General features: G+C 65.3%; 1 protein-coding gene across 2 annotated transcripts; it reads left to right on the top strand.

Moving 5' to 3' along the window:
- Positions 1-6: 6 nt before the first annotated feature.
- SPATC1 (spermatogenesis and centriole associated 1) lies at positions 7-6,976 on the top strand. Of its 2 annotated transcripts, XM_025214236.1 has the most exons (5): positions 7-552; positions 954-1,226; positions 1,922-2,290; positions 6,245-6,384; positions 6,608-6,976. In XM_025214236.1, the coding sequence occupies exons 1-5, from the start codon at positions 291-293 to the stop codon at positions 6,938-6,940; spliced, it is 1,377 nt and encodes a 458-aa protein (XP_025070021.1). In that variant the 5' UTR covers positions 7-290; the 3' UTR covers positions 6,941-6,976. The 2 variants fall into 2 exon arrangements, with proteins under 2 accessions (XP_025070021.1, XP_014379588.2); XM_014524102.2 differs by having other exon boundaries at positions 416-1,226.
- The last annotated feature ends 5,579 nt before the right edge of the window (positions 6,977-12,555 follow it).

Below are 12,555 nucleotides of genomic sequence, written 5' to 3'. Positions count from 1 at the left end.
GCAGGGTGCCGGGGGGCTCTGGCCGCACTGGCCCCGCTGCCCCGTGCAGGAAGGGTCCCGCCCCGGCCGCGCGGAGCCGAGCGGGCTGCAAAGTCGCCGGCCCGGGGGGTCCCACTGGGCTCCGGCTCTGAGGTCACTGCTGATGTCACAATGCTGCCGGGCACCGTGCCGTGTCACTGGTGCCCAGCCAGGCAGCCGGGCAGCTGGCCTCCAGCACAGGAGGGTGTGGGGGGGGGGGCATGGCCAGCTGAAAGATCACCTAAGCCCCCGGACGCCCCACGGCCACCACCATGTCGGCGGCCCCCGGCCAGGCCGCGCAGTTGCAGGCGGTGCCGGCCGTGCTCCGGCACTACGAGCAGCTGCGACGGGCGATCGACGCGCTGCTGCAGGAGAACGACGCGCTGAAGAAGGTGGCGGCGCTGCTGCGCGAGAACCAGCAGATCCGCAACTACCTGCAGACCCACGTGCACGGCGACCTCTCCGCCATCTCCAACTTCATCCCCCTTGCCTCCTCCACCGTCCCCAACGCCAGCGGCATAGTGCCCGGGCTAGGTTGGTGAGGACAGGATGGGGACCCCGCAGGCAAAGGCACCCCAACGCCAGTGCACCCCGGGAAAGCAGGGCGGCCTCGCCGTGCAGCTGGCATGGGCCAGGCCCTTTACCCGAGTCCCTGGGGGCAGCCGAGGTTGCCACTGAGCACGATCCCTGCCCAGGGAGCAAGGGGGTTGCAGCCTCCGTGGGTGCAGGGGAGATCCAGGGGCAAGGCCCCGAAGCCCATATCCAGCCTCTGCTCCTGGCCCCAGGAAGAGCGAGGCGCTGGGATGGTGCCAGGCGCCGAGCCGTGGCCTCCCGATAACTGACCCCGGGCCCGGGACGAGGGGCGCGGGCAGCCATGGGGGGGGCTGGGCTGGGCGGGAAGCACCGTTGCGGGCACGAAGCATCTCTCTCCCCAGCTGCAGCCCCCAACGTGGCGCTGAACGACGGGCAGGGCAGCGGGTCGTGGAACACCACCCTGAGCGATGCCACCCTGGGGCTCATCCGGGGCGGACTCATCAACACCGGCGAGACCCTGACGTCCGCCGTGAACCAGCTGTCCCAGCAGACGGGCGCAGGGAGCCAGCTCTCCGGCTCGCGGGGCCAGAGCTCGCAGGCCCACTCCCGGGGCGCGGAGCCTGTCGTCCGGACCTCCACGCCCCCCACCCAGGTCTTCACCTTTGGGCCCGCAGGTGAGGTGACAACATCAGTGGGTCAGACCCCAGGTCCTTCTTGTCCAGTCCCACATCGCGCAGAGCAGAGAGCAGAGGCTGGAGGGAGAGTGACCGGGGCCGAGCAGGGTTTTCCCCGTTTCTCCCCCCGCCAGCCCCCAGCATTGGGGTCCAGGCAGGGCTGACGCAGAGGCCGTGCCCCTCGCTCCCTGCCCCAGAGCCACGCATCGATGCCCCTTTCCTCCACACGTGTCCAAGCCCTGGTGAACGTGGCTGAGCTCCCGGCTCCCACCACCCCTGGGGCCACGAGTCCCTTTTCATGCCACGTTGGGGGGGAAAAGACCTCCCTGGTGTTAGCATTAAGCGGCCGCCTGCTCGGTCCACGTGTGACCCTCGTCCCTGTCTGGTGACGGACAGTCAGTAATAAACCCCAGGGACTTTCTCTTCCCCGTCGAGTGTGTTGTGGACCCTTCTCCTGCCCCCTCCGGCGTGTCATTGCTGCCTGGCCCAGCCCTGGCCTCGTGAGCATCCTCCTAAGGAAGCCCCTCGCCCTCGCCCTCGCCGGCGGCTGGGCTGGGCTGTGTGAGGGTGCAGCCCTCCCCCCGTGCCCTGGGAACCCCCACAACCCTGCCTGACCCCCAGGACCTGGGCTTTGCCCCTGCCATGCCCATGCCCATGCCCCTCTCCGCCCCCGACTGCCTCCGTTTTCCCTGCAGAGTTGTCGGGCTTCCAGGACTTGACCTACCCAGACACCGTCTTCCAAAGTGCCAACTTCATGGAAAACATCCTCAACAACACGTCCGCCCTGGGCGCCGCGGCCCCGCGGCCTGGGGCTGCGCCCACCTCTGGGTCCGTGCTTGGCTCCACACCCATCATCGGAGCTGGACTCATGACCCCACCGGGAGCCGTCGGCGGAGCCATCGCCTTACCTGGGCCCAGCCTCGCCCAGGCCACTGCCCGCCCGCTCGCCGACACCCAGCGCCCGCCTGACGTCCGGCCCAAGGAGCGCGCGCACAGGGCGCCCCGCACCACCGAGCGGCCCATGTCCGTGCGGGACTCCATCCAGCCTGGCCTCGGGCCCAGAGGTAAGGCTGGGCAGGGGCCGGGTGAAGCGGGCTGGAGGGGAGCGCTGGCTGCCAGGGCCCAGATGGCCCCGTGTCGCGTCCGGAGGAGCTGCCGTAGACTCATTTCATCGCAGAGCCGCGGGGCTGGCGGGGAGCCGCGGGGGCACATCCAGTCCAGCCCCTGCCCAAACCAGCCCAGACACATGCATCATTCAGACCCGACATACGTGTGAATGAGCACCGTGCCGGTGTCGCAGCCGCCCGGGATCACGGCTCCAGCTTTTCCCCAGACCCCGGGAGCTGGAGCCGACCTTGGTCTGCGGAGGAGCTGCAAGGCTCCCTCGAGCCCTGGCCCTGGGGACCGGGGCCGCGGGAAATGCAGCCGCTCGTGGCCCCGAGCCGGACCCCCACGGGGCAGCAGGAAGGGGTGTCCCTGGCGCCCCGGCCACGTGCCCAGGCGCAGGGACCCGCGCCGTGGGTGGCGCCGTGGGCTCCGCGGTCGTGGCTCCAGATGCCCGGGACGCCGGGGGCCGCTCTGGAAGGGGCGCGGGTGCCTGTGTCGGAGCCAGGCAAGGTGCAGGTCCAGGGCACGGGCCCAGGGCACGCTGCGACTCTGCGGCAGGGGCCGGGGCGAGCGCAGATACTGCCTTCTCCCCACAGGAGGTCGTGAGAGGCCCGGGCAAAGCCGGCTGGCGTGTCCCAGCCCCGGCGCGCAGGCTCTGCCCTTGGCAGCCACCTTTGCTCCCTGCAGCCCGCAGCAGCCGGCCCCCGGCCCATCCCGTGCCGTCCCGGGCTCATCCTGCTCCCTGCGCGGTCTCGGGGGAGCCCAGCCTGCTGTCCCCGCGCCCCCCAGCCCCGGGCAGTCGGCCGGCTCGGCCCTGTCACTCCACAGGCTGCGCTGGGCCCCCGCCTCCTGCCCTGCCTGTCTGACCCCACGTCCCGCCACCCTCGGGAGCTCCTGCGGTTCCCCCCCAGCCCCTTCCTTTCCGCCTCCGGGCAACGAAGGTCGAGGTCTCAGCCCTTCTCCGCGAGCCCTGGTCCAGGGTGACGGGGGACCCCGAATTGCTGGGCGGGGGTGGGCCTCGTGCCCCCGCACTGGGGCCCCTCCCGCCACGAGGCTGAGCTCGGGTGTGCGGAGACAGCTCCCCGGGGGCGAGGACGGGCAGCTTGGTCCCGAGCCTCCAGCTCTCACCTGCCCCTCGGATGAGCGAGGCAACGGGGACATCCAGGAAACCCCCCAGAACAGGGCACAGCTCACGCAGGTGCCCCCCTGGGGAGAGCACAGGAGCCAGGCGGGACCCCTGAACCGCATCGGGAAGGGCCCCGGGCCGTCCTCCACATCAAGAAGTGCCACGAGGAAAGGTGTGTGGCCGAGAGCCCCCTGGATCGGAGCTGGCGGAGGAGACGTGCAATACATTTGAAGTAGGCTTATTGCTCGGTACAAACCCTGTGCAGTGAGCCGGGGTGGGGGGGAGCACATTTGCTCCCCACTGCTCTGCCGCCTGCCGCCACCAGGGGGAGCGCCGGGCTGTCGGGGTGCTGGGGGGCAGGGACCTGGGGCAGGTGACAGGGGCTGAAAATCGCGCCCTGCTGCGGGGCAGGGGGCATCGTCTGGGCCCCGGCTCCGCCATTGCAGCAGGCAGCTCCCGGGGGCAGGGAGCAGTCTCAGCCCCCGTCAGCCGTCTACACGTGCGTTACTGCGCAGTAACCGCTCCACAGTTAATTTGCGTTTGCAGGTAGAAAATTAGAATCACAAAACCATAGGACATGATGGTGGGAAGGGACCGCAGGGGGTCACATCCAGTCCAACCCCTGCTCCAAGCAGGACCAGCCCCGGCTACATCATCCCAGCCAGGAATTAATGTGCAGACCAACTGATCTAGACGGTGACGCTTACTGCGCAGTAAATGGGTCTACTGTGCAGTAAAGTGTCTTGTGTAGACGCGCCGCTTGTGTGTCAGGAGCAGCCATTGTATGCAAGGGCTCGAGTGACCCAGACAAAGACGACCAGGCCCTGGTTTTCAGACACGTGTTGAGACAGCCCAGGTGAAGATGTGGTGGTAGCTGGAAAATGGGATGACGTGGTTTTGTGGAGGGCAAACAGCGCCAGATGAACCCGAGAGCCGTCCTTGACTCGTGAGCCACTTTAGCAGCAGAGAAAACGCAGGCGCTCTCCTCCGGCCGCCCGTCGGGAACAAGACGTGGCCTTCGCGGGCAGCGTTTAGCAGCGGGCGATGCCTGTGGCGTGAGCAGAGGACCTGGCGGGATGGGCAGGAGCGGGCACGGGCGCGAGCGGAGACACCACGGGAGCACTGCCCTCGCTTCTGTCCTCGTGAGTCGCCTCGGTGGAAACGGCGGAGTTGACTGCCAGGGTTTGCTGACAACAGACGCCGAGAGGCAGCGTGGGTGCAGAGAGGAGCTGGGGCGTCGTACGCAGAGACGTGGGGACCGTTGCCGTTGGCCCAATAACAGAGATCACCCCAGAAACCCTCGCCTCTCGCCCGATCCCTGCACCATCGTGGCTACGACACCGCGCTCTCCGGCCGTACGAACGTAAGAAGGGTCGGACCCAACGGTCGTCAAGCCCAGGCAGCGAGTGCTGCTGTGGAGGCAGAGCCCTGACCCGGCTGCACCGCGAGGGATCGGTGCCGGGGAAGCGCCGCGGGCCCTCCTGTCCAACAGCCAGGAGCAGATCGCTCGCCCGTGGTGTTGTCCTGGCCCTTGGACTGCTAGTTCAGGACCCAGCCTGGCGTGCCGAGAGCTGAGGTTATTTTATCACCTTGCACTTGTCAATGTTGACGTTCACCTGCTATTTTTTTGCCCGCTCGCTCAGTTTGGTGAGACCTTTGTGCAGCTCCTCGCTGTCCCCGTGGGACTCGACTGCCCAGAATCATTTGGTGTCACCTGCAACCTGGGAGATTGCACCGTGCGCCCTTGTCTCTGGGCCATTGATGAAAACATTGGGCAAAACGGAGCCAGATCCCTGCAGGGACCAGAGGGGGGGAGGAGGGGAGGACAGAGCATTGGACTTGGGGAGGGAAGACAGCAGCGTAGGGCAGACCGGAGCCGGGGGACGGCGGGGAGACAGGGTCTTGCTGCCAGCTGCCATGTTCAAACCACCTGGACGCCGGGGTGATGGGGTAGGAAGCACCAGGGAGCCCAGGGCTCTGGGGCCGCTGCATCCGGGATCTGGCTGCTAACCGCGGGGGGCACGGGCACGGGCACGGGCACGACGGCTCCAGCTGCGGGGCTCTGACGGAGCAGGGCTGGGCGGATGCTGGGCCCAAGCCAGCGACAGCCAGACTCATAGACTGCCAGGTGGGACAGACGCCCGGGGAGCCGTGGGCTCTCCATCACTGGGGGTCACGGAGGCTGGACGGCCCTGGGCAGAGATGCCTGTGCTCTGCTCTGGGGATTTCCAGGCTCCTGGGCTGTGCAGGGTGCAGTGCTACCCCCTGCTCCGTAGGTTGGGGGCTTTAAGCCTCCCCCAGAGGCGCTGGGTGCAGGGATGGGACTGGGCTGCACCAACCCGCAGGGTCCTGGCAGGGGGGTCTTGCCCCTGCGCCAACGCTGCACTGGGGCGGGAAGCGATTCCCCCCTGCTCAGACTGGTCCGGACTGGGGGGTTTGCTTTCCTCTGCAGCGGGGGCACGGCCTGGGCCGGGGTCTCAGCAGCACCCGTGACCCCCCGGCAGCCGCGGCCCCCCTGCATCCCGGGGGCAGGGCGGGGGCGATGCCTGGGGCTGTCAGGGGGGGCAGTAATTTTACAAAGGGTTTAACGGATGGGTTTGTCTGGGCTGGTTTGGACAGAGCTGATCCTGCCTCAGGCAGGGCTGGGACTGGATGTGACCCCGCGGGTGGGGTGCGTGGGGGGGTCCTTCTCACCCGCATGGCCTGCGTGCCCCGGTGCCCTCCTCCCTGCGGGCCGGCTGCCCCAGGGCCATCGCGGCGCTGACCTGCTCCTGCGCCCTTGCAGACCCCAAGCGTCAGACCTGGGAGCGCATCGTGGGGGAGATCGCCTTCCAGCTGGACCGCAGGATCCTCTCCAGCATCTTCCCTGACCGCGTCCGCCTCTACGGCTTCACCGTCAACAACATCCCCGAGAAGATCATGAAGGTAGGAGCCGCGACCGGAGCCTCCGGGGCCCCCAGCCGCGGGAGACCGGGGCGCTTGCTGGCACCCAGCCGGGTCGGGGTAGCGGGAGGCTCTTCGAGAGCTGGAGCTGCCGGTCCCGTCTGCACGGAGCTAATCCGAACCGTCGCCGGACGCGGGCTCGTTCTCCCCACCCTGCGTTGTGCCCGGCCCCATCCCTGACCCCCGTCGCCGTCTCTCTTTGCAGAGCATCAGCAACGGCACCACGTGGCACGTGGACGAGGTCCAGTGTGCGGCCATGGCCCAGCGCTACACGGCGCTCATGCAGCGCCTGAGCCGGATGGGCTACGACCCCCGCGTGCACCCCGCCTTCACCGAGCACGTGGTCAACAGCTACGGGATCCTGCGGGAGCGGCCGGAGCTGTCGAGCGCCGAGGGCCGCTCCTACAACAACGTGGACTTCCTGCGGGGCGTGGTGGTGGACACGGTGCCCGAGGAGGCCCGGCGCGACGCCCTGCTGCTGCTCGACTGCCTGTACGAGCTGTCCAAGGATGACGGCAAGCCCCTCTTCATCTGGTGAAGACACGGCCCCCGCACCCCCATTAAACACCCAGCACCAGCAGCCTTGCCTGCACTTCATGGCAGACCGGCGGCCCCATGTGGCCGCAGCCCCGTTCCAGCTCAGCCCAGGCCAGACCCTGGCCAAGCGTGTGTCCGGGGGGCAGCTGCGCTATGAGGGGGTTTTGCCAGGCTCTGCTCAGAGACACCCCCGTGGGAACCCCACAGTGCCCACTGGCCCCATACGCACCTACGCAGGCATACGTGCCCAGCCCGGGGCATGCACACGTGTGCACACAGCCATGCAGACACTTCATGCATGCACACGTGTGTGCATTTGTGTGTGTGCGAATGCCCCATGTATGCACATGTATGTGTGCCCTTGCACCACATGCATGCACACCCCCCTCCATGTGTCCACTCTGGGTCTGTTCACAGGCACGTGTGCATGCACACTCACGCACCCACCCCTATATGTGCACCCATGGGACCACACACACAGCTGCATGCAGCCATATGTGCACGTCACATGCACTCATATATGTGCTGGTGCTATCCCCAGGGCTGTGGTGGCAGTGGGAGCCTGGCATGAGCTCCCCCCACCTCTGTGCTCTGCCCTTGCATGGCGGGGGCCTAGGGGCAAGGGCAGTGTTCACGGCTGCACTGGCGCTGCCCATGGTGCAGCACAGCAGAGCCAGAGACACCGAGTGCAAATGCAATGGGCTGAGCGCAGGAGCCCCCCCGCCCACCCCCCATTGCTGCATGGGCAGGCGTGGACTCCCCCGTTGCAGCAGCTCCCCTGCAGCCCTTCTCCTGCAGCAACACGCAGGACCTCCTGGTTGCAGCCTGGCGCCATCCCCCTCCCTGCAGCGCTGCAGGGAGAGGCAGGCACAGCTGGCAATGTGCACGCTCATGGGCATGCAACCAACAGCAATGCAACGTGGTTGGAGGGGACATGGGTGAGGTTGCAATGGCTCAGAGCAGCTCTGTCTCTTGCCTGGGGGTCCCAGGTTCCTCTTGCAGCCAGAGATGGGTGGGCAGCGAGTGAGGCCAGAAGCCTTCCCCAGCTGTCCTGACTGCCCGGCTCTCAGTCGCATTTCCAGCTGGCCCGGCGCCCGAGGTCCCGGGGTGTTGCATTGCCTGAGTGGGGGAAGAGTCGTGCTGAATCTGCCCCTGCCCTCAGCAGACAGTTGCCCCCCAAGATCATCGCAGCCTGGGCAGGGGCAGGAGAGGCTGCTAGAGGGCTGCTGGACCCATGGCATGAGGCAGCGTGGCCCAGCCAGGCTCGGAGCGGAGCCGTGGTCTCCACGGCACTGGGCTGCGCAGCTCCTGCTCCCCTGCAGAGCCGCGCTGGGCACGGTGCCCAGGACAGGGCGGTGCACGGCTGCAATTGATGGTTATCGCAGGCAGGGGCGGAAGCAGGCCCTGTCCTGACTTGCAACGCCTCTGCTTGGGTTTCACTCGGCTGGCAGCTATACCAGCTGGCCCCGGCACCAGCCCTGCCCTGCTGCCCCCACCGCGCGCTGGCTGGCTCCCCAGGGCCCCGCTCCCTGCCGCATGCCGAGGGGACGTGCATCAGGACCTCGGTCCCACCTGTTGCTCCGACACCCTGGCGTGCCAGGCGTGTTCCCGACCGATCCCGCCGGCCATCGCCAGGCCAGGGTGGCGAGGCGGACGCAGTGGTGCCGTCGGCAGGCAGAGCTGAGCCCAGTGCAAGGGGCTGCACGTGCCACCCGCTGCCTGGGGAGTGCCCGGCTGTGCCGGCACCCGGCAAGGGGGGTGAGAACGGGGCAGGGGCCTGTCCCAGCAGTGGGAGGGCCGGCATTCAGCTCAGGCTCCTGGGGGGACCCTGGCAGCTGCAGCCCACGGCGTGAAAGCAGGGGTGCTGGGGCACAGGCTGGCGTGGGCTGGGGGGACCAGTGCTCCACGCAGGGCTGGGGTGATATTGCTGCTGGATTTAGGCTTAACCCGGCAGCAGGCTGCTTCAGGGAGTCGGACGGGGCAGTGCAAGGAGCACAGACCCCGGCGCTGGGGAGGGTCCAGCCGCAGCGCGTGGCCCAGCCTGTCTGCAGGCAGGCGGTGAGGTCTGGGTGCCACGGTGCCGGGAACCGCGCCGCAGGGTGTGTTATACGGGGCGGCAAGGAGGCAGAGCAGACCCGCTCGGGCTAGGCAGGCCAGGCCAGCCGTGCGCCTGTGCACGTGCATGTGAGTGTGCACGTGTATGCATGTGTGTGCGTGTGTGCGCATGCCTGCAGCGAAGAAGCAAAGGCCCCGGGAGACCTGGAGCTTGACGGCAGCGCGGCAGGAGAGCAGAGAGGTGGAGGCCGCGTGAGCCCAGCCCTGCCCGGAGCGCCGAACAAAGGGCCCCAGTTCCCCGCAGGCAGCTGAAGAAGCCACGCGGGCGGTTTCCACGGGTGAGCGGGAGGACGCGGCAGGTAGGAACGCACCCGTCTCCCGAGCTGGCTGCGCTCCAGGGAGAAACATGACCTGGAAGAGACCGGCGATGTCTCAGAAGCCGGGAAGAGGGGACGGAGCCGCCCCCCACGTGACTGCGGGAGCACTGGGACCCGTGCAAATGTCGCACCGGGGCCTCCTGGTGTGTGCACACACCTCAGCCTCACCGTGTGCCCGGGGAGCCAGGGTGAGCCCGGGAGTGCCCGGCACGTTGCAGAGCTAGGATGGGGTCAGAATAACAGAGAGGCGGCGGTTGCTCGCGTGGCCGGAGCGCGGTCATGGACGGGCGCAGACCGTGCAGGAAGGACGGGCAGGGGAGGCGAGGAGCAGTTGCACGTGATGTACGAGAGCCGTACGACTGCGGAGAGCCCCAGCATGAAACTGGAGAGAGGCCTGTTGGGAGCCTCCGGGCTCGGGGCCGAGGGGCGAGCAGCAAGGGAGATGCGTGGTGGGGTCTGCCATGGACCGCCAGCCCGGGAGGAAGAGGTGGATGAGGCTTTCTTCAAACGGCTCGTGCACGTGTCCAGGTCACAGGCCCCGGTGCTCTTGGGGGACTTCAATCCCCGTGACGTCTGCTGGGTGGGCAACGCAGCCGCACGCGAGCAAGCCAGGGCGTTGCTGGAATCGTCGGGTCCGAGGGCTGGAAGGACCCGTCGGAGCCTCGGTCCAGCCCCCGCACGAGCAGGAGGCATCTGGGGTCGGACGACCCCAGCCAGGTGGCCGGCTCTGGGTAGACGATTGCACCACCTCTGCGGGGAGCTTGTTCCACAGTCTGGACACCCTTGTTGTGAAGAAGTTTTTCCTAATGTTCAGCCTGAAATATCTTCCAGGAGTTTGTGGCTGTTGTTTCTAGTTTTCCCCCAGGGCAGTTGTTCACCGAGCCCCTGATGTACGCCTCGATGTAGCGGGAAGCTGCAATCAGGTCCCCCCTCAGCCTCCTTTTCTGTAGGGTGAGGAGTCCGAGATCCCTCCGCCTCTCCGCGTATGGCTTGTCTTGCAAGTCCCTGATCACGCGGGAGACCCGTCTCTGGACCCTCTCGAGCTTTAGCACGTCCTTGTTGAAGCGCGGTGCCCAGAACTGGACGCAATACTCCAGCTGCGGCCGCACCAATGTTGAGTAAAGCGGGAGAATCACTTCTTTGGATTTATTGGAGATGCATCGATTGATGCATGCCAGAGTTTTATTGGTGCTGCAGCTACTGCGTCGTATTGCCGGCTCATCTTCATGCTGGGGTGTGTTGTTCCCCCCGGATCCCTTTCACGTGTAGTGCTGGTCAGGTTAGCGATGCCAGCGGGTAGGTGTGCTGGCGGCTCTTCCTCCCCAGACACAGCACTTTGCATTTCTCTACGTTGAACCTCATCTGGAACGTCCCTGGAACAGAAGTCCAGCTAATTGGCCTGTAGTTTCCCGGGTCTTCACGCTTCCCCTTCTTGAAGATGGCACAACACTGGCCCTATCCCAGTCCTCTGGGATTTCTCCAGAGGCCCACGATGCCAGGGACTCTACAATTACTTCGGCCAACTCTTGCAGCGCTCTTCATAGATTTCATAGACGTTAGGGCTGGAAGGGACCTTGAAGAGCATCAAGTCCAGCCCCCGGCCCCAAGGGCAGGAAATCAGCTAGGGTCAAAGGATCCCAGCAAGATAAGCATCCAAACGTTTCCTGAATGAGTCCGGAGTAGGTGCCTGCACCACTTCTGCAGGGAGTCTGCTCCAGACCTTGGGGGCTTGGACAGTAAAGAAGTTTTTCCTTATGTCCAACCTAAAGTGGTCTTGTAAGAGTTTGTGACCGCTGGTCCTTGTTGGCCCTTGGGGCGCTCTGGTGAACAGGCGGTCCCCCAGGTCCTGATGCACCCCCCTGATGTACTTATAGGTGGCCACCAGGTCCCCCCTGAGCCTGCGCTTTTCCAGGCTGAAGAGTCCCAGGGCTCTCAGCCTGTCTTCATAAGGTCTGTTTTCCTGACCCCTGATCATGCGCGTGGCTCTTCTCTGGACTCTCTCAAGCTTCTCCACATCCTTTTTGAATTGTGGAGCCCAGAACTGGACGCAGTACTCCAGCTGCGGCCTCACTAAGGCCGAGTACAGCGGGAGGATGACATCCTGGGATTTGCTTGAGAAGCATCTGTGGATGCAAGCCAGCGTTTTATTCGCTTTGCCAGCTGCGACATCGCATCGGTGGCTCATGCTCATCTTGTGGTCAATCGTGACCCCCCAAGTCTCTTTCAGCCGTGGTGCTAGCGAGCGTAGCACTGCCGAGTCTATAGGTGTGCTGTGGGGTTTTCCCCCAAGGCGGAGAACCTAGCATTTTTCGGTATTGAACATCGTCAGGTTTGTGTCCGCCCACTTACTAAGCTTACCCAAGTCAGCCTGGATCACTAGCCTGTCCTGCGGTGTGGACTGTGCCCCAAAGTTTAGTGTCATCGGCAAACTTGGCCAGTGCGCTTCTGACACCAATGTCCACGTCGTTAATTAAGATGTTAAAGAGGACTCTTGGGTAGAGTTTATCCGGTCCTGCTGATTTATATATGTCTAATTTCTTTAATTGATCGTGCACCAGTTCTATGGCAATGGTGGGAACGGCGGCAATCCCGCCCTGCTCGTTCTGCGCCCTACCTGGCGTGTTGTTCCCCTTGGTCTTGTGAAAGACCGAGGCAAAGTAGTCATTTAGGAGTTCCCTTTTTCCCCGCGTGGTAGTGACCAGGTATCCTGGGGCATTGAGCAGCGGCCCCACACTCCCATTAGTTTTCCCTTTACTCCCTATGTAGCTAAAGAAGGACTTCTCGTTGTCCTTGATTCCTGTCGCTAGTTTTAGATCGGTTTCTGCCTCATCTTGCCTAATCCGGCGGGCCATTGCCAAGTAGTCTTCCTTAGAGGCTGTCCCAAGCGTCCGCTGTTCGTACACTGCCGTCTTTTTCTGCAGGAGGGCTGCACTTCCCTGCCTAGCCAGGAGGGTTTTTTGACCCTTCTGCTACTTTTCCTCTGTAAGGGAATGGATTTTCTCTGAGCCATAAGGATTGTGTCCTTGAGGAGCGACCGTTCTTCTCGTGCTCCCTTTACCTGCGGTCCTTACCTGCGGAGAGTGCTGGGGAAACGTCCTGGAGCAGGTGCTGGAGCTGCCAACGAGGGGCCGTGCTCTTCTCGACCCGCTGCTCGCAAACAGGGATGGGTTGGTGGGAACGTAGA

The sequence above is a fragment of the Alligator sinensis genome, unplaced genomic scaffold (assembly GCF_000455745.1).
Source record: "Alligator sinensis unplaced genomic scaffold, ASM45574v1 scaffold987_1, whole genome shotgun sequence".
NCBI classification, from domain to species: Eukaryota; Metazoa; Chordata; order Crocodylia; family Alligatoridae; genus Alligator; species Alligator sinensis.
Note: the sequence above shows the minus strand (reverse complement) of the source record. Positions and strands in the feature narration are given on the sequence as shown.

Excerpts from the sequence above, each read along its gene's own strand:
- SPATC1 (XM_025214236.1), top strand. The coding sequence starts at position 291 with ATGTCGGCGGCCCCCGGCCAGGCCGCGCAGTTGCAGGCGGTGCCGGCC. Across the intron at positions 1,227-1,921 it reads CTTCACCTTTGGGCCCGCAG|AGTTGTCGGGCTTCCAGGAC; the intron begins GTGAGGTGACAA and ends TTTTCCCTGCAG. Across the intron at positions 6,385-6,607 it reads TCCCCGAGAAGATCATGAAG|AGCATCAGCAACGGCACCAC; the intron begins GTAGGAGCCGCG and ends CTCTCTTTGCAG.